Consider the following 24,699-nt stretch of genomic DNA (forward strand, 5'->3'; position numbering starts at 1 on the left):
AGCCAGCTCCAGCACACTCTGGACAGAGCAGCTAACCCTTTATACGTGCAGATGGTTGCCAGTCCGATCCACCTACACAAGCACACGCTGTTCCGTTCTGTGCTTGTGATGTTTGAACTATTTTGAAGGTTACTTATTAAAAACTGGCAGAATAACCATGAAGCTCCAGAAAGAGTGTATCTCAAAAGCACATCCTTGCCTAGAAGCCACCAGGAAGCAGAGAGCAGAAGGCTATCCGATCAGCCTTAAATTTAAATTCAACAATCATCACATAGGTGAATTCTTGGGACTGCATTAAATCTTCTGATGACTCTTTCCTCTATGAGGTTTTTTTTTTAATTTATTTTTTTTATTTCCCCAATACATTATTTTTTCCCTACTGTACAGCACGGTGACCCAGTTACACATACATGTATACATTCCTTTTTCTCACATGATCATGCTCCATCATAAGTGACTGGACATAGTTCCCAGTGCTGCACAGCAGGATCTCATTGCTAATCCATTCCAAAGGCAATAGCCTGCATCCATTAACCCCAAGCTCCCCATCCACCCCACTCCCTCCCCGTCCCCCTTGGCAACCATAAGTCTGTTCTCCAAGTCCATGATTTTCTTTTCTGTGGAAAGGTTCTTCTGTGCCGTATATTAGATTCCAGATATAAGTGACATCGTATGGTATTTGTCTTTCTTTTTCTGACTTACTTCACTCACTATGAGACTCTCTAGTTCCATCCACTCTATGAGTTTTTAAAGAATAAAAGAAAAAAATCACCAGTGATTTTTCTGGAACAATTTAAAAACTTAAGGAGTTCCTGCTATGGCACAGCTGGTTAAGGATCTGGCTTTGCCACAGTTGTGGCATAGGTCATAGCTGCGGCTCTCCATCCCTGGCCCGGAACTTCCATGTGCTACAGGCGGAGCCAAAAAATCCCCACAAACTTAAAAACCAGGGCTTGGAAGTTCATGTTGTGGCTCAGTGGGTTAAGAACCTGACTAGTATCCAGGAGGATGCAAATTCAATTCCTCAGTGGGTTAAGGATTCTGGAGTTGTCGAAAGATACAGCGTAGGTCAGAGATATAGCTCAGATCTCGCTTTGCTGTGGCTATGGCTTAGGCCAGCAACTGCAGCCCCAATGGAACCCCTAGCCTGGGAACTTACAGATGCCTCAGGTGTGGCCCTAAAAAAGAAAAAAAAAGAAAAAAAACTAAGGGCATGTGCTTAGCAAAATTTTAATGCATTTCCAAAGTGGATAAGAAATGGAAGAGAACCTGCTGGTTCACCTCTCCTGTGTGTCCAGCTATTCCCACTGTGGGAATCAGGGCTTCTCAGCGGCAAAGTTCTTGAGTTCTCCCCCCACCTCCGCCCAGTAGAGCACTGGGGAGACCAAACACCCAGGGAAAGAGCAGCCTGTATACCCAGGGGAGCAGGATCCGGGGGAGGGGGCACCTCCTTCCAGCATCTCCCTGCCCACATCCTGCCTACACGGTCACCATGATCTGGTCCAGGGGTTTCCGGGGGAGGTCGGGTACCGTGGCCTCTTTGCTGGGGTACCCCACCGGGAGAAGCATCAGCAGCTTTTCATTGGCAGGGCGGTTCAGAAGCACCCTCAGTCGGGGGCCACAGTTGAGGGGAGTGGTGGTAACAGTCACCAGCCCTGCGTTCTGCAGAGGAGAAAGGAAAAGAAAACATTTTAAAGTCAGCAGGCAAAGTCCCAGCTCTGCTCCCAGCCTGGTCACATCATTGCCCCTATGAGATCTGCTTGTCCCTGCATTTCCCTGAAGTTGGGTGGCAAAGAAGCTACTACCAGCTCAGGCAATGTGTCTCTTGAATTGTACTGCTCTCCTTGAACTGCCCAGACCCCACCTTTTTTTGCTCTTTTTAGGGCTGCACTCAGAGTACGTGGAAGTTCCTAGGCCGGGGGTCAAATTGGAGCCATAACCGCTGACCTATGCCAGAGCCACAGCTGCAACCTACACCACAGCGCACAGAAACATTGGATCCTTACCCCACTGAGAGAGGCCAGGGATCGAACTCGCATCCTCATGGATACTAGTTGGGTTCATTACCACTGAGCCACAATGGGAACTCCCACACTCACCTTCTTTTAACCAAACAGTGGGAAACTTCTCAAAAAAGAAAATACCAGTCTTATTTTCACTGACACTTCAGAAATAGGAATGGTTGGCATTCCTGTCATGGCTCAGCAGAAGCAAATCAGACTATTATCCACGAGGACACAGGTTCGATCCCTGACTCTCGTTCAGTGGCTTAAGGATCTGGCCTTGCCGTGAGCTGTGGTATAGACCGCAGACTCGGCTCAGATCTGGCATTGCTGTGGCTGTGGTGGAGGCCAGCAGCTACAGCTCTGACTTGACCCCTAGCCTGGGAACCTCCACATGCCGCAGGTGGGGCTCTAAAAAGACAAAAGACAAGACAAGAAACAGGAATGATTTTTTCATGGAAGTTGGGGGAATCCGACTACGCAGAGGAACGGAAAATCAAAAGGAAGTTCCTGTGATTCTGTACCCCCAGCGGGAGTGGAGTACATCCCCAGCTGAAAACACCTGTGTCCAGGGCTGGGGGACCCAGTGGCCAAGGGATACGTGGGAGGTAGAGGAAATATTCCATCAATATCCCTTTGAATAAAAAACATCTAACAAAATCACATGTAGCTTCAAGACACTTTCCCAGGGGACTCTTCCTATCCCCTCTGCTTTTCCAATCAGATGGTCACCGCTAAGCTTAGGCCAGGAGGAGGTTCTGGAACCGCTCTTGAGAGTCCTGCACACATCCAGTCTGTGAGCAATCTGTCCAGGGCCGGGGAGGGACCTTCAGGATGATTCTTTCCTCCCTTGCAAATGGAAATTTACACTTAGAATTATGCCTTAATGGAGCTCCCATGGAACCATGAGGTTGCAGGTTCGATCCCTGGCCTCGCTCAGTGGGTTAAGGATCCAATGTTGCCGTGAGCTGTGGTGTAGGTAGCAGATGTGGCTCAGATCTGATGCTGCTGTGGCTGAGTCATAGGCCATCAGCTGCAGCTCCAACTTGACCCTTAGCCTGGGAACCTCCATATGCCGTAAGTTCAGCTCTAAAAGGCAAAAATAAATAAATAAATAAAAATAAAAAATATAAATAAATAAAAAAGAATTATGCCTTCCTGGCCACTAGAGGGCAGCAAACTCAACAGTAAAGTAGAAAATGTTGCGGATTCCAAGGCACAGAAACCATAGGTGAAGGGAGCCCTCTCCAAGCCGCAACTGCTTCTTTGGGGAGTCAGATGCAGAGCAGTGCCCTGTGATATGACACTGCACAGCGACTCCTTTATTCCTCTGTTACAGAGTTAGGAGGAAAATTGATGCCAGCTCCTTTGGAGCAATGTTTCAAGTAATCCAGAAACACGTTTTTCTTTTATGTCACAATGACTATTTTGCAAGGGGGGTTTCAGCCAAGACATTTTTCTTTGAGATAGTGAAGGAGCACATCGGGTTTTTTTGGAACTGATTGTCCCTTGAAAGTAAGATCCTTCACTCTTATAATCCTGTTGCTGTATTTATTTCACGTCTCTCTCTGGTACCGTCTCTCTCCACCCCGTCCCAGGTCCCCACTAGAATGTACAGTTCACGAGGCGACTATTCCTGGTGACTCCTGGAATCTGCCTCAAAGAAGGAGCCCAGAGAATATTCGTTGAGTGAATGACTTGAATCATGGGAAAGGTGGACCTCAGTCCTGCTCTGTTTCATGCTTGGCGTGGCTGTCGCTGCTATGTCGACGGAATTTTTTTAAGCAATTAGACATCTTTCTAACGCAATACCATGGAAGCTCAACTTCTCAGGATAGGAGTTTTTCTGTTTTTTTTGGAGGGGTAGTTGGGGGGGGTTGGGGGGGTCAATTTAGGGCTGCATCCACAGCATATGGAAGTTCCCAGGCTAGGGGTCGAATCAGAGCTGCAGCTGCCAGCCTACAATACAAAAACCACAGGATCCGAGCCACCTCTGTGACCTACACCACAACCCACAGCAATGCTGGGTTCACAACCCACTGATCAAGGCCAGGGATCGAACTCGCATCCTCATGGATACTAGCTGGGTTCGTTACCACTGAGCCACAACAGGAACTCTATGTATAGGAGCCTTTTTAAAAGGCCTTTTCAAAAATGAAAGTATAATTGATTTACAGGATAGGAGCTTTATGATAATCATCCCACTGGCTCAGGCAACAGCAAACACAGCTGAGAAGCCAGTCACTGGAACTTTCAGGTCCGAAGCTCTCCGTATGTGTTTACCAAAGCCGTTAAGACTTCATGTTGTTACAGACAAAGACAAAGACAATGACCCCTTTTTTGACCCTTATATGATGTTACGTGTCAATTTCCAGGAAGGCTTCCAGCTTGTTTGAACCAACATCCTCATCGATCCAGGTTTGCAGGGTCAGTTTTTAGGTCAGAGTTACCTTACTTAGGAATTCAACTTTGGATAATGTTCTGCTGCCCCTGAATTAGAAACTCAGCTGAAATTTGTCCGTTTGGTCCCGAAGTCTCACTTCGCTTTCTTGGGCTAAGTTGGGTATTGACATACCTGCAGGGCAGCTAAGAGGATGCCGCAAGCGATGGAAACGCTGATCTCATTGTAGTAGTGGATCTTCTTCTTGCCATTTGCAGCAAAACCATGTACTTGTTTGAAGATGAGAATCAAAACAGGGGCCGTGTCCAAGTACTCTTTAATCCAGTTGGTCCTAAAAGAAGGAAAAAATAAGAGATTCAGAAGAATATTACCTTTTAATGTTTTTTATTCCCTTTTCATCTTAACTTATTTCCATTAAAGATAAAAACATTTACTTGTCTCTTACACTTAAATTGAAGCAGAGCAGGGTTTTGTTCAGGTTGTGTTCATCTTTTTCTACCCAAAGTCAATAAAGAGGATGAATAAGGGCCTAATATGGCAAGACAGATGATATGCTAAAAGATACAAAAATGCATCCTGTAACCCAGAGGGCAGGGAGACACATTTAGCAAAATGAAACCTGCTAATTGTTATTAAAGAAATCTAAGCCCGTTGTGGCTCAGCAGTAGTAGTGAACCTGACTAGTATCCAGGAGGATGTAGGTTCAATCCCTGGCCTCACTCAGTGGGTTAAGGATCCAGTGTTGCCGTGAGTTGTGGGGTAGGTGGCAGAGGCGGCTCGGATCCTGCATTGCTGTGGCTGTGGTGTAGGCCCACAGCTATAGCTCTGATTCGAACCCCTAGCCTGGGAACTTCCATATGCCACAGGCGAGGCCCTAAAAGGAAAAGAAAAAAATCTAAGCCACGTGCATTAGGAGCCCCCAAATGAAATGCTAGTTTTGAATAAGAAATTGTTAGAATGTTTCCAAGCCTTTTCTGGAGGCTGGGTGCTGAAGCCCAGGCAGATAAGGGGTGCTGTAGAAGGCATCCCGTGAAGAGATGGGTAAAGGGCAGGGTCAGAAGGAGAGCGTGTGGCCAGCCAGGGGATTCAGAAGCCTGGCGGGCTGGAGGGTGTAGTGTGCGGTGGGGCAGGAGAGGGCTGGTAGTTGTCATACAGATTTCGCAGGGTCTTGGACTTGGTTCAGTGGGAAGCGGCAGGTTATCAGAAGCTTCTGAGCAGAAGCATCATGTGATCAGATCTGTTTTAGAAAGAGGCGGATTAATGTGGGCCAAGGACTGGCTCAGAGAGAACCAGACAGGAGACAACAGCAATGGCCCATTAGGACACACGGAGCCGCAGCGGCTGGGGCTGACGGGTGTGGCACAGGAGTGGGCGAGAGAGAAGCAACAGGTGATGGTGAAGTTGAAGGGAAATTCTAGGTGGGCAGATGGCAATGCTCTTGGCTTAGGTGTGGAGAAGAGGAAGGAAACTGGGGGGAGTGGGAGATGACTCATCATTAAGCAAGAGATGGTCATCATTCATTCCTGTTAGCCTAGTTATGCTTCCTTGTTTTAAAACGCACTAAGCCCACTTGTGTATGGTTTCTCTTTTGACACTTTTTTTTTTTTTTTTTGTCCTTTTAGGGCTGCACTTGCGGCATATGAATGTTCCCAGGCTAGGGGTCAAATCAGAGCTGTAGCCACCAGCCTACCCCGAAGCCGTGGCAACATTAGCTCTGAGCCATGTCTGTGACCAACACCACGGCTCATGGCAGTGCCAGATCCTTGCATCCCCATGATGCTGGTCAGATTTGTTTCCACTGAGCCACCCCGGGAACTCCAAGAATGCTTATTTTAAATGCATGGAAAGTGTATCTTAGGTTCTTTGAGTGTGTAGACAAGAGAGCAACAATTCTGTCTTAGTCGGGGAAGGATGAGGCTGGCAGCACTTTATAGGCACTGCATAGCCAAGCACAACATCTGTCTAAGGAGAGAAATTTGACTTCACCCATCTGCTTTTTCTTAGGAATATACAATAAGATTTATATATTCATTATTAATATCCTGCACTTATTCCAGAGCACAGCAATAAGTTACAATATCAATAGACATCAACTTCCATAGGGTTTAAATATTTCAGCGAAAAACTGTCCTCTGGGGCCAAATAAAGGAAACAGGAGCCAGACTGAAGATGCCCTCTTTCTCATCACCCAGCTCTAACTACTGGAAGAGAAGTTCCTCTTTGCTCCACCAGGTGGCGATCTCATTGCTCTTTCCTATGCCTGTATCTCAGTGGAGTGTTGGACGGCTGGTGCCGGAACAGATGCTAAAGGCCCACAGCTGACCACCAGAGACATGAGTACCTTGCCATTGGAGGGGTCAAGGACTCCAGCTGGCTTCTTTTCAGGGCCTTTTGAGAGATCTGGCCCAATATACATATCCCATCCCACCTCACACTCAGCCTGAGAAGAGATTAGAGGGGAAGGAAATGCCTTTGTGGGGAATGCACTGTTTCCAAAGAGTGCACCCTCTGTGACCTGCGTGCAAAATGGCAATGCTGAGTCGGAAAAACAGAAAGCGACTGTTTTAATTACAAAAACAGCTGAGAAATTACGGAATCCATCCTAGATATTGTGAAGGGTGATTGGTCCTTGATGGGGAAAGAGGGCTCCACAAGGCATAGTTATAGCTACTAGAAGAAAAATGAAAAGCCGCACATGTCTACACTAATACACTAGGCTCCACGGTAAAACCAGTTACACCGAATCCTGATCCACTTCTTCCCTGGAGACAAGGAAGCCCACAAATGACTAACGCCTAATGGATATGATGCTTGTACTAACCTGGTACTTTCACTAAACAGGTATTAAAAATTAAAGGCTCCTGTAGAGCCCTGGGAACTCTAACTAGTCACTTAGGATGGCACATGATAATGTGAGAAAAAAGAATGTATACATGCATGTGTAACTGGGTCGCTTTGCTGTATAGTAGAAAATTGACAGAACACTGTAAACCAGCTATATGGAAAAAATAAAAATCATTATAAAAAATAAAGCCCATCCAGCCTTCAAAAAAATTTTTTAAAAATAAAATTAAAGCCTCTGAGTAAGATCATTTGGAAAATGTGGTCACTGTAGTAAAATATAGTGTACTTCACTCAAGATCCTGAGAAGTATTTCAGAATCTTGAGTTGCAGCCCTCAAAGTTTTATTTTCTAATCATCATCTGGGTCAGAAGCTACTTACCTGCCAGACTCACACAGCCCCCACCACGCTCCACCACTGTCCTATGTGCTTACAAAGTCACCCAACTTTCCTAATGAAGTAGATGCTAGACTTACCCCATTTCACAGATGAGGACACTGAGGCACAGTGAGGTGAATAAGTGGTAGACCCCGTACTTGAACCCAAGCACTCTAGCTTCTAAGTCCCTACTCTTAGCCCCTAGTTTATTCAGTCCAGACACCACAGTTTTAACATTATTATTTTGGATGACAAAATAGAAGCGTAGTGTGATGGTTGATCTTTTATGTGATTGTCCACGTGATTGAGCCACAAGGAACCCAGATTTTGGCTAGATGTTATTCTGGATGTGCCTGTGAGAAGATTAACATGTGAGTTGGCAGACTGGGCAGAGCAGACTGCCCTCCCCAAGGCAGGCAGACCTCATCCAATTCACTGAAGCCCTGAACAGAGCAAAAAAAAAAAAAAAAAAAAAAAAAAGGTGGAAGAAGGAGAATGTTCTCTCACTGCCTGACTGTCTGAGCTGGGACATCACTGTCCCCCTGCATTTGGGCTCCAAGTCTGGACTAGAACATATGCCATTGGCTCCTCTGGTTCCCAGGCCTCTGACTCAGGCCGGACCTATTCCATCGGCTCCCGCTCGCCACCCGCGGAGCTTGGGACTTCCCAGCCTCCGGAATCCCTGGAGCCAATTACTGACAATAAATCTCTCTCTTTCTCACTGAGTTTCTATTTCTCACTGTCTTTCTCTCCATTGATTCTGTTCCCCAGACCTAACACCGTTAGAGTGAGCAAACGCCCAAACATCCAAAGGTCTCGCCGTGGGAAAACCAGAGCGAAGATGCGAACCCAGATCTGAGTCCAGGCTGCATGCCTAACATCTGCCCCATCCGTCTGCTCAAGGCAACATTCCCTAATTTCTCCCACAGAAGAATGAAACTTTTTAACACCTAAAACAAAACCAGGAAACTGATTCTTAGTTATTTCATTTTAGGGAGCCAAACCAAACCTGCCTAATTCTCCCCACTTTTGTACCTGAGTTTCTTCAGGTCTGTGACCCATCGAGGTCCCATCCTTTTCAGGTAGTTTATTTCCTCTTCCTCCTCAATGATTTCCCGAATCCTATGCTTCATGTCCGGGTCTTTCACAACCACAAAAGTCCAGGGCTCCGTGTGGGCCCCACTTGGGGCTGTTCCTGCCACCCATTGAATTAAAATCAGAAGTGCAAAGTGTAGGAAAATGTGGGACTTTTGATAAAGAATAAATATAAATCAGAAATAAATATTTGCTCAAAATGAAGTCAGAGCCTCTGGCACACAGAGTGCCTGGCGGTGGCCTCTGGGATGTGACCGCCAGCCCCGTTTTGTTTGGCATCGCAGTACATGTCTCCAACCCAACTAACCGAGGTCAAGGTCAGCAGCTCCAGGGCTGTGGGAATTTATCATTGTTTCTCTAATTATGAGGGAGAAAATATCCTTAAGTGACTACACCTGACCAATAACAGAACTCAGAGGGGAAGTGCTGATGGCCAAAATTCTCCAAACTGCTGTTTGTTTTGATATTCTTGAAAAAGAATAAAGTCATGAAGGTTATTGGAAATGATAAAATTTGCTTTTCTTTTAATTTTTTAGGGCTGCACACCTGTGGCATATGGAGGTTCCCAGGCTAGAGATCCAATCGGAGCTGCAGCTGCTGGCCCACACCACAGTCACAGCAACACGGGATCCGAGCCACGTCTGCGACCTACACCACAGCTCACAGCAATGCTGGATTCCCACCCCACTGAGCAAGGCCAGGGATTGAACCCACATCCTCATGGATACTAGTCAGATTCGTTTCTGCTGTGCCACTTTGCACCACGAAGGAGCACCCCACCCCCGTGTTTAGATACAGATATATACACAGAAAAAATTTAGTAGCTGCTCTTAGATAAAGGACTCACCAATCTAGTGCATTTGTGTTCTTCACTGAAATGAAATATTTTATTTCATTTCCATTTGGGCAATGGATTTATAATGGTCATGCAACAATTTCTGCAAATGAACTTAAATGCGATTTCTAGGAATAAGAATCCAATCAGAAGAGACTCTCAGATCAGGGGCTTTGTCTTAAAACTCCTCTGCCTTTTTCAATAATTCTTATCTATTCTTCTGGGGAGATATTAATTTACATTGAAAGGGGGGTTGCCTTGCTTTGATTTACTTTGCAAATTCACATGTGTAAATTTTGCTAGTTCAGGAGATATTACTGAAGCATCATGGTATATAGTATAAGAAATCTGATTCCAAAAAGGAAAATGTGCAAATGTGAGTGTGTGTGTGTGTGTGTGTGTGTGTGTGTGTTTCAAGGGGAAGTAAAAGTAAGAGGCTGTTCCTCTTCCAATGAGTAATCATGTGTTCAGAAATTTTCCTTTTTCATAAAAATTTATAATACTGAGTACGTTCAGAAGTTTGGAACTGTTGTCACCCCTGCTCCCAAGAAGTTTGTAAGAGTTAACCGTTTGCAGGCAGTGGAAATCATTACGTCCCCGGCAGTCCGGCACACCTGGGTAAGACTTTATAGGGAAGCCTCTCATTGCAGGACTTATTGACTGTGTTTGAACTTGTGCATTGCTCCACTACTGTCACTCCTCAAAGACCGAGCACGCACTTACAGACCTGCTGCCTTGATGACGTTATCGATGACTTCCATTGGGACTCGCTCATTACTTATGAATCTAACCGACCGTCTCTTATTGAGAAGCTCATAAAACTCCTGGGATCGCCTAACCATTTCCTTCTCAGGATAGCGGGTATGAGAGAACGGGACGTGTTCCACCTCTTCCTCTGACTCTTGCCATTCATCAGCATCTGCAAAGAAGAACAAGAAAGGCAGCAAATTCGATGCCCTCTTGGTCACCAAGGGGAGAGCAAGATGTCCCCACAAAACATGCCTCTTTAGCCCAAGGACTATTTCGAGTTGATTATTTTTAGGAAACAGCAGACACAGGAGAAGCTCTGAAAACCAGAGTAGAAGTCGCTCTTTGTCAGAGACCTTGACATTTCTAGAGGAAACCCCCATTTGGCAGTGTTCCCCTCTCTGTGCCTGGAAGAGAAGCAGACTCTAAACATAAGAAACTCGTGCCCATAGAGAAAGTGTGGACTGAAATCTCCATACCCACCTTCCCTAATTTACTCCGCTTTTCCGGACAACCTCCCAGAACTGGATCGCCCCAGCCCCCAACCCCTTTCGTCTTTCTTTGAAAATGGTATTTAAGGTGGTGCCTTGGCCATTTGGGGGAGTTTTCCTGGGTCTCTCTCATGTGCAGAAGAGGTATACATATTACTAAATTTGTTTGTTTTTCTCTTGTCAATCTGCTTTTATGGCGGGGGGGGGGAGCCTCAGCCAATACCCCCTAGAAGGGTAGAAGGAAAATGATTTTTCCTCCACTGTAGCCACTGGGAGCCACTGGGAGTCACCGGGAGCCACTGGGAGAAGGAAATGAAGTTCTCAAAACTATCCATAAGGTTATGAGCTCAAAAACATCAGCAAAAATTGAGAATAGGCTGTAGAATCCTGGACTCAGTTCTTGACTATCCTTCAAGCTCCAGACTTACCCACTCAAAGATGAGACAAGCAAATTTTTGTTAATGGTGAACTAGTTTATGTGAAAATTTTTTTCTATTGGCTGAAACCACCAAGCTTCTGAGTTTTTTTTTCTTTTCTTTTTTTTTTTTCAGAGCCATACCCTTGGCATATGGAAGTTCCCAAGCTCAGAGTCAAATCAGAGCTGCAGCTTCCAGCTTATGCCACAGCCACAGCAACAATGGATCTGAGCCTTACCTGCAACATATACCACATTGGGCGGCAACACCTGATCCCCACCCCGCTGATCAAGGTCAGGGATGGAACCCGCATCCTCATGGATACTAGTCGGATTAGATTCTGCTGTACCACAATGGGATCTCCCTGAAATAATTTTTAAAAATTCTTCTAAAATCAGGAGTTCCCGCCGTGGCTCAGTGGTTAACGAATCCGACTAGAAACCATGAGGTTGTGGGTTCAATCCCTGCCCTTGCTAAGTGGGTTAAGGATCTGGTGTTGCCATGAGCTGTGGTGTAGGTCGCAGACGCTGCTCAGATCCCGCGTTGCTGTGGTTCTGGCGTAGGCTGGCACCTACAGCTCGGATTAGACCCCAGCCTGGGAACCTCCATATGCCGTGGGAGTGGCCCAAGAAAATGGCAAAAAGACCAAAAAAAAAAGAACTTGGTGGGTGGGTTTAATGCAGGTTAGAATATAGCTAAAGACAGAATGAACTGAAGATAACTCTCAAGAAGATATCCAGCATGGAGAAAGATCAAAAGATGGAAAACCTGAAAGAAAGAGCAAGAATAAATAAAGCAGAGTGAGACTGTCCAATACACATCTGATGACGGTCACAACAGGAGAGAGTGAAGAGGGTATGGCAGAGGCCATATCTGAAGGTAGACTGTCTGAGATTTTCCAGAATTGATGAACGACACAGAATCCAGAGGCTCAATACATCCCAAGTGGTATAAGAAATAGAAACCCACATATTTTATAGTCAAATATAAAAATATTAAAATCAGCCAGAAGCAAAAAAGGTTACCTTAGAAAGAGGACCAGGTGGCCTCATGAGGAGTTCTGTCAAAGATTCACGAAAGAAATACTGCTAAAGCTGCTCAAAACTCCCTAAAATAGAAATAAACACTCCCCCAACTCATTTTATAAGACTCACCCAGCCTTACTATCAAGCCTGACCAGAACATTAACAGAAGGAAAGATAACAGGTTCAACTTCCTCATGAACATAAATGCAAAAAATTCTAACCAAAATATTAGTAAAAAGAATTCAACAGTATATTAAAATAGGGAGCTCCCACTTTCGCTCAAGCCAGTTAAGAACCTGACTAGTATCCATGAGGATCTGGGTTTGATCCCTGGGCTCACTCAGTGGATTAAGAATCTGGCCTTGCTGTGAGCTGTGCTGTGGGTCGCAGAAGTGGCTCAGACCTGGAGTTGCTGTGGCTGTGGCTGGCAGCTGCAGCTCTGATTTGACCCCTAGCCTGGGAACTTGCATAGGCTTCAGGTGCAGCCCTAAATAATTAAAAAAAAAAATAGATGTTGGCCAAGCTGACGTTATCCCAGGAATGCAGGTGAACTTAAAGTTAGAAAAACAATCAATGTTGCTTATTGCACTCACAAGCTAAAAACACAAACCATATATATAATCGTTGCAATGCAAAAAAAGTGTTGGGTGAAATTTAACATCCATCTCTTAGTGGTAAATTGGGAGAAGAAAGGAACTTTCTTAATCTGATAAAGTCTAACCATGGGGGAAAAAAATCCAAAACAACCCAGAGCCCAATACATAGGCGGTGGTGAAATATTGAAATTGAAAATCAATGAATACTACCTGTTCCCAGCACAGTTCTAATTATGAGGACTAATTTTTAAAGCTTTTAAGAAAGAATATAGGAGAATATCTTTTTTTTCTTTTGAATCTTTTTTGGGCTACACCCATGGCATTTGGAAGTTCCCAGGCTAGGGGTCGAATCCGAGCTATAGCTGCCAGCCCACACCACAGCCATAAGAACACCAGGTCCCAGCCACATCTGTGATCCACACCAAAGCTCACAGCAACGCCAGATCCTTAACCCACTGAGCAAGGCCAGGGATCGAACACCAGTCCTCATGAATACTAGTCAGGTTTGTTTCCACTGAGCTACAGTGGGAACTCCAGGAGAATATCTTTATGACTTTGTGATTAAAGAAGGATTTCTTAAACAAGACACAAAAATATTAACCAAAAGAAAAAAAATCTGTTCTGTTTACCTACATTAAATTTAACTTTGCACCTGCCTGCTTCTATCACTTCTGGTTTTCTCCTTTTCCTTCCTGTTCAGAGATCTGTGGAAGCCCATTATCTGCAGCTCAAGATCATTCAGAAAAATAATAAAGATATCATGGGCATTCAATAGCTGAGAATGAAAATGGTAAAATCAAGGAAGAACATGAGCTCACAGATATGGTAGAAGATAAAAAGGAAGTTAGGTCTGATAAACTCCAAGTCTCACCAGGGCACACCCAATTGTCTTATTTTAGAAGGAGCTTTTTCCAGCAAATAACACTGAACTTCCTAGTAGGCTTTTCAAACAAAGGTTCAGGAAATCTTTATTGAATCCCCAGATGCCACTTCATTCCAAAATTCTCAGAAGTGCTGGTCATGTATGCAAAATTGCACAGCTCTACCCCTGAATACGTCTCTTCACTCCTTTCAAAACCCTGAATAGACAATATTTTTGGCCTGAACTTCAAAGAGTTAAATGTGAACTACAAATCTTTCAATAGAAAGAAATTCTAAGATGCAGTCTTCAAACTGTTACAATTATTTTATTTTCATAGGAATGCTTTGGATAGAGACTCTGTATTTGTAGTCCTTGCTTATTTTGAGTTAGTCCTGGACTTCTGGCTGTTGTTGGACTTCATCAACTCCTAGAAACTAGGAGGCAAAAGACACCAAAAGAGGCCAGTACAGAAATTTAATCTCAATACATCAGGTCAGAATAAATTGATATGAGATGGATTTTTCAGGGAACTTTGAATTAGATAAATAAGGCTTCAGGGAACTTCAAATTAGATAAATAAGGCTTCACCAAGAAAGCTGCCCAGGAAATAGACACTGAACATATCAATGCAATCTAATGAGTTCTTTTATGCAATAATTCAGCCTTTCCTAAATCAGCTCTGATAGTTTTCAGCCTGATGGGGATTGGTGTAAAATTCATACCACCAGTATGCAAGTCCAGAGAACATTTTCCAATTACCAAGAAATAGCCACCAGGCTAAGCTGAACAAAAGGCTGATGACAAAAGTCAAAACCACAGGGCCACCCAGAGTCTGAAGGTTTATGTAAGAGTAAAGGTTAAGTAACCCAGCCCTGATGCTTTAGAGCCTAAGGTGTGAATGATTCAGGGAATCATAAGCCTTAACTCAGAATAAAGTCACCCTAGATTATGAGAGTGTTGCCCAACTGGTATATGCAAATGTGAACATTCCTTGGAAATAAGTAACAGTATCCTAGACCTAAAAATAATTATGAATAATTTTCCAAAGGAAATTGCAATGAAAGATAACAGTATATGCAAGAAAACAAGAAGTCATGAATAAGAACCATAGAAACCACAGGCTTCAGAAGCAGACATACAAAGACTTGAGGTATTGATTGGAATTAGCAGGCAGATCATGAAACCACTATGTTTACAGTGGTCAAAGGATTAAAGACAAACTTGACAATTTTGGCAGGAAAAAGTTACAGCAAATTTGATTTCTAGACAAACAGTCTAGAAATTAAAAATTAATATAACCTACATTAAATATATAACTAACAGAGTTAACATCAGAGTAGATACAGTGGAAGATAAAAACTAATCGGGAGGAAGATTTCTTCTTATATGCCCAAAATATGGCATGAAAAGACAAAAAATATAGAAAATAGGGAAGAGAAAGTAGAAGGCTTTGTAAAAGTTTAACCATTTAATTGGAGTCCTGGAAGACAAGAGAGAATTGGGCAGAAGCAATATTTGAATATACAATGGCTGAAATTTTTACAAAATTGTTAAAAGACACCAAGCCACAGATTTAAAATCTCAGCATCATCTAGTGTGTGAGTGTGTGTGTGTGTGAGTGTGTGTGTGTATGTGTGTATTTATATTTATATGTCCTGAAAGTATCTATTGGCTTCTCCAGGAAGCAGATTCAGACTGAAATTAGTGTGTAGGAAGTACTCTTGGGATCAAACCCCATGGAAGGGAGAGGAAGAAACAGGACTGAACAGAAGGAGTCAAGCTTCAACGCAAGCCTGAGTAATGAATTAACCAAAAAGGGCTTCTCTGGAATGAAAAAAAAAACCTATCAACATTGTCCCAGATTAGGCAAGAATGACTGGGCCTTTATACACGTAACCTGATCAGTCACTGGGTATGGGCCACTCTGGGAAAAGCATGACCTCAGGCAAGGCAGCTAGGCAGCAGGGGTAAACCCTGGAACATGCTGACAGTTGAAGGCTATTTGCTGACAGCAGTCCCAGTAGAAGGGACAGCAAGTCTTTCCTTGAAGGGGGACCTGGGTAGTACATGCCCAAACCCATCACACTATAACCCTGCAATTCCATAAATCCCAAAGAAAATCATGCACATGTGTACTGGAAACAAGTATTAAAATATTCATAGAGACATAGTTTATAATAGCCCTATGCTAGAAATAGACCAAATAGTCAACACCAGTAAATTATGATATAATCATGAAACTGAATACTATACAGCAGCGAAAAAGAACAAACTCCAGTTACATGCCTAACCCAGATGAATTTTACAAATACAATATTAAGCAAAAGAAGAAAGTCAAAAGAATATAAACAATGTAGTTCTACTGTTTAGGAATGCATACATAAGTGATACATCTTCAAGAAAAGCAAATAAATAACTCCTATGAAATTCAAAATAATAATTACTTTGGTAAGATATGGAAGAGATTGTGACTGGGAAGGAGCACACAGGGGTTTGTGGAGTGCTGGAAATGTCTTTTTCTTGTCCTAAGTGATAATGGTATGGACTTTTGCTTTAAAATTATTTGCTACGCCATTTGTTTACATTTTATACACTTTTCTAGTAAGCATATTACATTTCACAATTAAGGGTTTGTGTGTGTGTGTGTGTGCGTGTTTAATGAGAAGACCATAAAAAATTACTAAACAAAAACCAAGGATAGAGCAACCGACCACAATGTTCAAAACATCTGAAAAAAAAAATAGAAAAACCACAAGATACTTGAAACTTTCCTAAGTGAAATGAGAGGATGAGAGAACATCTGTGGAAAGTGGGGCTGAAGAGGAGTAGGCATCAATGGGCACAAGTCCTTTGCGGGGACCAGACAGGAAGCCTTGATGGAGCCAGACCGATAGCGGGGTGTTTTAACTCCTAACGCGATGTTTTTTTCCCCAATGCAATCATCCTCCCTTATCAGAGGTTTTACTTTCTGAGCTTCCAGTTGCCCATGGTAAAGTGTTCTGAATATATTAAATGGAAAAGTCAAGGACTAAACAATTCCTAAGTTTCAAATTGTGCACCATTCTGAGTGACACGTTGAAATCTCATGCCCATCCTGCTCCATCCCACCCTCCCCCCCACTACATGAATCATTCCTTTGTCCATGTCTCCCTTCCCCAACTAGTTGCTTGGCCTCTTAGTTATCAAATCAGACCTACTGACCAGGTACTGCAGCCTTTGTATTCAAGTCACCCTTATTTTACTTAACAGTGGCCCCAAAGCACGTGAATGGTGACACTGGCAATTCAGATATTTCCTTACTGTGTCTGATTTAAACTAAACTTTATGAGAGGTAGGTATGTACAGGAAAAATTTTAGGATATGGAGGGTCCAGTGTTCCCAGTAGTTTCAGGCATCCACCTGGGGTCTTGGAACATATCCCCTAAGGATGAGAGGGATGGCAGGAAATGTCCAGAAGGCAAGATGTCACATTGGGCGCCCTCAGATAAAGATGAGAGTGACAATAGGCACAGAATAGCAAGAAGAGCCAGGGCCTGGCCCTGAAAGTCTGGGACACTCCGGGTGGAACTCGGGTACAAGAGTGAGCTTCTCCCCCGGGGATGTGACGATAGGGAGGGGGCAGGCAAGTGGGAACAGGCTCTTGAAAAGGGGACATTGAAGAGCCTGAGACCCCCAACTGCAATAGTAGCAGGGACCACGGTTAGCTGGCAGCTGGTAGTAGGGAGCTTCTTCTTAGGCTTTGATATCCAGGCTATTGGGACCCACACCACACGCATTTAATGAGAAGGCCCAGTGACTAAGTCAAAAGGAAATAGGTGGGACGGGGGCGTGGCTACAAATACCTATCAGCGTTCTAGCAAAATCCACCCTGAACCCAAACCAGACGTCCTCAGTATCAACCCTGACCTTTATCACATGTGTCAATAAAGACTTTCTTCCCCAGTGAAACTTCCCCACCATTTGTTACAAAGTCAGCTTCTGTTGTCAATAAGCAGTAAATGAGCCAGTGCATGAAAGGCCTCCTGAACTTTAAATCTGTTCAGGCTTTGCATAAACTACAGGCAGCCAAGGGGCATGGACTGGCAGTTGCTGCAGCTGCTGAAGTCCAGGGTAGGCCTGTGGCAGAATGAGGGGCAGCTGCCTGAACCCTATCCGTGCAGCCTGTGTCTCTGAGCAGAGCAGACCAGTGGAACCCATGATGGCTGGCTTGGATTGTCCTAAAGGGCTCCCCAAGAAGAGCGTATGTTGGGGGTGCTGCTGTTTCTGGAGCCCAGGGCAGAGAGCCTACATTCTGCCTGGTGAAGGGGCGCAGGCCAAACCAAGCTGGGAGAGAAAGCACTGAGGGATCGCAGGGCAGTGAAACAGATACAAAAGGCTAGGCTTGGAGTTCCCGTCGTGGCTCAGCGGGTTAAGAAGCCAACTAGTATCCATGAGGATGCTGGTTGAATTCCTGCCCTCACTCAATGGGTTGAGGATCCAGCATTGCCATGAGCTAAGGTGTAGGTCACAGTGAGGCTTGGATCCTGTGTTGCTGTGGCTGTGGTGTAGACCGGCAGCTGCAGCTCTGATTTGACCGGTAGGCTGGGAATTTTCATATGCTTCAGATATGGCCCTGAAAAATATAAAACCCTAGGGCTTCTCTTTCTTCCTGAACTCCTGACTGTCCCCAGGGAACAGGGCCTTTGCTAGAGGAAAGAGAAGAGCTGTCCCACCTCCACCCCAGAGCAGCCAAGCCACTCCCGGGGGGTTCATCCAAGCTGTGAAGCCCTCATGTTCCAAAATAAATGCGTGCCGCTGTGGTCTGCTTTTTGCTCTAAGTCCCGTGCTGCCACTCGTGGGATTGGCCTTTGACACCAAGACTCACTTGCCCTTTATCATTGCTTTAATGCCAAGGAAGCCTAAATTGCTCCATGGTTACGTTTAATGGCAAAGTAATTCCAGGCCGTGTCTACCCTTTAATGCTGACCTTGGAGGCAGTTTTCTGGCTGCATCGCTGCATAAATTGCTTTTGTGTTTCCGCAATCCTACTTCAAAATCCTTGCCAGTGGGCCGAATATTTTCTAGCTCTGAAACTACAAGGCCAGTGGATGTCACGTCATGCTGTTTCCTCCTTGCAATTTTTGGAAAGCCTTGAGCAGCAATACTCATAAGGCTCGGGGTTGCACAGCTCTCGCAGGAGACAGATTCTGAAGGTGGTGATGGGAGCAATTTCAGCGCTCGACACCTGACCCAAGAAGCTCCTCTTCCTCAACTGCCTCAGCCATCCCTCTGCTTTCTGTGTGAACCTGTGGCTGCAGTATAGATTATTTCACCAGCAGCAGCCGGGGTGGACGGGAGCTGGAGACTCTGAGGGTGTCCAGATGGAAAGCCCCTGAATAAGGCAACACGATCCCAGGTAAAGTGGACTGAACTTGTTATCTGAACCGTGCCACCTCTTGTGGGGCCCCCGGGTCCTATCGAGACCTTCGCTCTTCCCTAACAGAACCCACGCAGAACCCCAAACATTGCCTGATTCCAAGGGCAATGTTCCCAAGCCCTTTCTTCTCCCTAATCTCTCATCTGAATTTGAATTTGTCTGTCCTTCATCCTAGAACCATGTCTTATGGCAGTCCTGGTAAGTCGGCCTTTTAAAAGCAGTATGCATGAGTGGGTGTCAAAAGCTTACGAAAGGCGAAGGTGCAATGGAATCGATTGCTTCCTGCAGCAAAGGAAAGCTATGCTGATCACATGCTCTGTGAACACAGTCGAACGCTGACCTTACACAGTATTTTTGTCAGCAGCATGCCCTCTCTGAGAAGAGGGGAAAAGAGCCCTGGTTTACAGCGCTTGCCTGTTTCCGTGGGCTGAGTACTCCCATCATGGCCTGACTTCAGCCTCTGACAACTGAACAACCAGCCTGGCCCTCCTTTCCCAGGCCTTCTTTTCTGTGTCCACTCTTCCCACGTCAATTCCTCTTTTTAAATTTTATATTATATTTTTTAAATGGCTGCAGCTGAGGCCTACACACAGCGGGCAGCAACACCGAGCCTTAAGCCACTGAGCAAGGCCAGGGATGAAACCCACATCCTCACAGAGACAATATCAGGTCCTTAACCCACTGAGCCACAACAGGAACTCCTAAATCCTCTCATCTGAGGTTGCTTCCACCAAGTTCAATCCTCAGCCTTCTTCTCTAGCAGTCCATGGCGGGGATTCATTAGTTTTCCAAGTTCTGAGCATCACCCTGTGCTGGAGACTATGCCCGGGGTCCCTCCCTTCGAAACCTCCCTGGCTTTCTGCCCCCATGGTCCCCTGTCCTCTCAAACCTCTGGTGGCCTGCACGACACTGGGTGTCCTTCCCTTAAACCAGATCCACTTCCCTCACCCGTGAGCGTGTCCTTCTGAGGCTCCCAGTCTCAAAACCAGACGCCCAGCTTCTCCCAACCTCTCATTTGTTTCCAGGCTCTGTCATCCTTCCTTTACTTTCCCGCCCATCTCCTCCCTCCTCTGCCTCCCACTGCCGCCACCACGCAGCCCATCAAGGCCAGACGGTTCATTACCAGCTTCTCAGTGGGTTTCCCCTCCGTCAAGGGACGTGCGTCTCAGGTAGGCTGACTGCCCTTCAGGGGCAGAGCCCTCAGCGTGGCAGAGAAGGAGGCAGCCCTGCTCAGAGCTGCCTCGGCCCCGGATCCTGGGCAGTACATTCAGCATGGCTGGCCCCACCCCCAATCCCGAGATTAGGACGAACCCGCGAGCACATGCACACGTGCCCACGCACACGCATGCACACTTCCAGGTGGCCTCTGTTGGTGGGAGGGTGGAAGCATCACAGCTCCAGCGGAGAGGCACTGGAGCCTCTTCCAAATTGAATCCTCCCCACCAACCACCTCCGGTAAACCTCAAACACGGGCTACTCAAGGCCCCCAAGAACCTGTCACTTTCTGTCTCCTCCCTCGCCTCCTCTTTCTCAGGCCAACCAGGCCCAGGCCTGCCCTCAATTCCCCCCTTGTTTTCACCCCCTTCTGAGTCCTCCCATCTTCTCAGCGTCTTTCCCGGGGTTCCCAGCCCTGCACTCGTGCTCACTCTGCTCCCCTTAGCCTCTTGCTATTCCTATTCTATGGATCCACCCAGCCTGGTTCAGCCTTTTTCTAACTGCCCCACTGCATCCCCAAGCCTTCTCAAAACACCTTATAATCACTTCCATCCAATCCCTCGCCTGTCTTATGGCCTTGTCTGCTGAACTGGACACTCAGCTTTGAGGACGGCGGCCACTCGTCTCTAACCCGCATGCCAGGTACAAGGAGAAGTAGGGAGCCCCTAGGTAGATGCCCTTTTTAAATGTCAAGTTCTTCATCCAAACCTGACTACCAGCAGTTCCCGCTGTGGCTCAGCAGGTTACAAACCTGACTAGCACCCATGAGGATGTAGGTTCAATCTCGGGTCATGCTCAGTGGGTTAAGGATCCAGCCTTGCCGTGAGTTGTGGTGTAGGTCATAGCCTTGGCTTGGATCCTGCACGGCTGAGGCTGTGGCGTAGGCTGGCAGCTGCAGCTCCAATCGGACCCCTAGCCTGGGAACCTCCATATGCCACAGGTGCTCCCCTAAAAAAGCAAACAACAACAACCACCACCTGACTACTAAACCCATGGCCACCCCAGCCTCTGATGTGCCCCTTCAGAAAGATTTTAGCAGCCAGGGCAGGACTGGAGCTAGAGAAAACATCAGCCCCTCACCAGCTCTTTCTCGAGCAGCCAGGAAGAAAGGAGGAGTTGGTGCCAGCAGGTGGCAGGAAGACCACCCAAGAGAAACGAACGGTCTCTGCCACACACTAATTCCTTTGTGCGATAGAGGCTGATGATGAAACTGACCTGCCTATGTTTCTTCCTCTCCATCAGCCCCGCCATCCATTTGTCCTCATCATAAAGATACAGACGGGGGAGGCGGAGCAGCTTGGCCGGGATCCTTACCTTCCTCCACCTGGAGGACATCAGTGCTGTCTTTCAAGTCTTCATCCACCCAGGGTCGAGCCTCAGCCCTGGCTCGAGGCTCCTCTTCCCTTCTCTTGGTGGCTCCATCAGCATTTTTAAAGATCCACACCGTCAAAATGCAGACAACGGCTACCAAGACTGGAGTCAGAAGAAACATGGTGGTGAGGCCGATCCCGACCGGTGCCCATCCTTCCCAGGCTGGTATTTAAACAAACAAGGGACGGAAGTGGGGAATGCCGGGAGTCGGAGTGAAGGCACGGAGAGGTGAGCCCGGGGCGGGAACGGGGATGAACGCTGACTCTCCCAGGACTTGGCAAAGGAGCAAAGATCACAGCCGTGTGCATCGGGGTGTGTGGTGGGGCTGGGAACGGGCGCCTGCCCTTGGTTAAACTGTGTGCTCAGTCAATCTATCCTTAGACAATAATTGCCAGGATCCGAGGCGACACGGGGAGGCACTAGATCTTGGCAGCCGTGGTGGAAGGGAGCCAGGCTTCCTCTTGAACAGTGTCCTCCACTTGCCAGGAGCGAGGAAGCAGCTGGAGTGGCCCATTCTCAGCCAAGCTCCCGCCCCATCTGAGTGGTTACCAAGCCTCCTGGGAGAGTCCCCTGTGCTTTCGGATATGGGACAAGAGCTCGCTCAGGTCTCCCACTCACAGGTGAGTAGGCATTATTTGAAGTTCGCTGCGAGCCACATGGGAAGTCCAAGCATTATTTGAAATTTTTTTCAACTCGCATGTGCTATTTTTTCTACCTTTTTATTGTGATAAAATATAATCCTGCAGAAGCTACCCTCCTGGCCCCCTTTAAGTGCCCAGTACATTCAGAATGTTATAACCCCTTACCACTCTTCCCAAAACTGCTTCATCATCTCAAACTGAGACTCTCTACTCATTAAGCAATAACCCCCCGCTTCCTCTTCCTACAGCCCCTGATAACCTCTCGTCCACTTCACGTTGCTATGATCTGACCACTCGAAGAACCTCATGTCACTGGAATGATACAGTATTTGTCTTTTGGGGGCTGCCTCTTCCACTTAGTGGAAGGATTTCAAGGTTCATCCATGTTTTGACACGTATCAGAACTGCATTCTTTTTCATGGCTTTGCATGTGCGATTTATTTTTGTAATTAAAAAATAGATACTAGGCGTTCCCATCAAGGTGCAGCCGAAACGAATCCAACTAGGAACCATGAGGTTGTGGGTTCGATCCCTGGCCTCCCTCGGTGGGTTAAGGATCCAACGTTGCCATGAGCTGTAGTGTAGGTCGCAGACGTGGGTTGGATCTGACATTGCTGTGACTGTGGTGTAGGCTGGCGGCTACAGCTCCGATTAGACCCCTAGCCTGGGAACCTCCGTATGCTGTGGGCGCGGCCCTAAAAAGAAAAAAAAGAGCATTACAATACAGCGTGTCGAGTGTTATGACAGAGGTGCACTCTGGGTCCCTCATTCAGTCTGAGACAGGACCTGACTCCACTGAGGACATAAAGCTTGTGCTGTCTCGACAAACCCAGGGTGATTGGGGACAGTGCTACTCAAAGAGCCTGTGCCAGGACTTAATCAATGCGCTGTACCCCTCCTTGAGAAACTCTTGCTGAAAAAAAAAAGAAAAGAAATAAAGACAGAAGGAAAGAAGGTCAGCTGACCTCTAGAGTGTGTATGGTAGCGATGCGGCTGATTTGCCTGATCTACGGTCTAGCGTGTGCTCCGTGTCTCATTTCGTGTTTGGTCATCAAGAGTGGCTGCATGAGCCAGTCTGCAGACCACACTGTGAGTTGCCATCGTCTCGAAAACACATTTTCCCAAGACACACATAGGACTTTTAACTTCCAGTGCTGCTGTTGAATTGATTGTCCCTGACATGTGCCCTTCCTGCTTTGGGAACGCCCTGCCAGTGTACGTGCAGGATACACATGTCCAATGACGTGAAAGAGAACTTTTCAGGACGGAGACTCCCTGGGGCCCTGAGTGAGAAAACACTGTTCTGATGGTTTGTACCAGCAACGTGCCCCCAAGCCTTTCTGCCCAGGGTTCATTTAGCAAGAGTCCTGTCAAGTATTCAGGACGTGCCTGTGTCTGCACCAAAGACTTATCTCAGTTCAAGTGTGAAGCTGGGAGGAAATTTTTTTCAGTGTTCGTAAACCTGGAGTTCCCTGGTGGCCTAGGGATCTCTGGTTCGATCCCTAGTGGGAATGGTCTGCATGCCATGGGGACAGCCTCCCAAAAATTAAATAAATAAATACATTTCTTAGACCCCATTGGCCTCAGCTGTACACAGTCTGCACTCCTTAATAACGTCAACACTATCAAAGGGCATTTATTACGCAGAGATCTAACACCCAGAGGGCTGTGGGAGGCAGAAGCGTTACTACATGCGAGTACTGTGTTGATTCTTTATCTACATTGTCCCATTTAATCCACAGGATGAGGTGCTTATAGGCAATTCCACTGCTCCAGCAATTCCACTCCTGGGTACATGCACAAAAGAATTGAAATCAGGGTCTCAAAGAGATATTTGCACAGCTATTATGTTCATAGCACGGTTATTCACCATAGCCCAGAGATGGGAGCAACTCAAGTGTCTATGTATATATGAATGAGTAAACAAAATAGGCTATATACATTCACTGGAATATTATTCAGCCTTAAAAAAGAGGGAAATCATGGAGTTCCTGCTGTGGCACAGGGGAAACAAATCCGGCTAGGAACCATGAGGTTGTGGGTTCGATCCCTGGCCTCGCTCAGTGGGTTAACAATCCAGCTTTGCCGTGAGCTGTGGTGTAGGTCGCAGATGCAGCTCGGATCCTGTGTTACTCTGGCTGTGGTGTAGGCCAACAGCTATAGCTCCACTTCAACTCCTAGCCTGGGAACTGCCATATGCCTCGGGTTGGCCCTTAAAAGAAAAAAAGAGGGAGGGGGCAGATTCAGACACATGGTGCAACATAGATGAATTCTGAGGACATTTGCTAATTGAAAAAAGCAAGTCACAAAAAGAAAAACAGTGTACAACCCACATATATGGGGCATCTAACGTAGTCAAATTCAT

The 24,699-nt window shown here is 46.1% G+C and overlaps 1 protein-coding gene and 1 long non-coding RNA gene across 6 annotated transcripts; one reads left to right on the forward strand and one right to left on the reverse strand.

The window, feature by feature from the left end:
• Nucleotides 1-327: 327 nt before the first annotated feature.
• On the reverse strand, nucleotides 328-21,836 carry IYD (iodotyrosine deiodinase). 4 transcript variants are annotated; one of them, XM_085010905.1, is made up of 6 exons: nucleotides 20,231-20,345; nucleotides 18,658-19,062; nucleotides 10,282-10,473; nucleotides 8,660-8,819; nucleotides 4,579-4,735; nucleotides 328-1,662 (listed from the first exon to the last, which is right to left on the reverse strand). In XM_085010905.1, the coding sequence occupies exons 2-6, from the start codon at nucleotides 18,680-18,682 to the stop codon at nucleotides 1,480-1,482; spliced, it is 717 nt and encodes a 238-aa protein (XP_084867031.1). In that variant the 5' UTR covers nucleotides 18,683-19,062; nucleotides 20,231-20,345; the 3' UTR covers nucleotides 328-1,479.
• On the forward strand, nucleotides 18,947-23,293 carry LOC106508815 (uncharacterized). 2 transcript variants are annotated; one of them, XR_002342452.2, is made up of 4 exons: nucleotides 18,947-19,086; nucleotides 21,565-21,921; nucleotides 22,180-22,313; nucleotides 22,583-23,293. It is a non-coding gene; the product is annotated as an uncharacterized LOC106508815 (long non-coding RNA). The 2 variants fall into 2 exon arrangements; XR_014839458.1 differs by lacking the exon at nucleotides 18,947-19,086 and adding an exon at nucleotides 20,572-20,964.
• Nucleotides 23,294-24,699: the final 1,406 nt, after the last annotated feature.

The sequence above is a fragment of the Sus scrofa genome, chromosome 1, assembly GCF_054392235.1.
Source record: "Sus scrofa isolate SSC_HxYL_T2T_F1_AM1 chromosome 1, Sscrofa_HxYL_maternal_Yorkshire_Landrace_v2.0, whole genome shotgun sequence".
NCBI classification, from domain to species: domain Eukaryota; kingdom Metazoa; phylum Chordata; class Mammalia; order Artiodactyla; family Suidae; genus Sus; species Sus scrofa.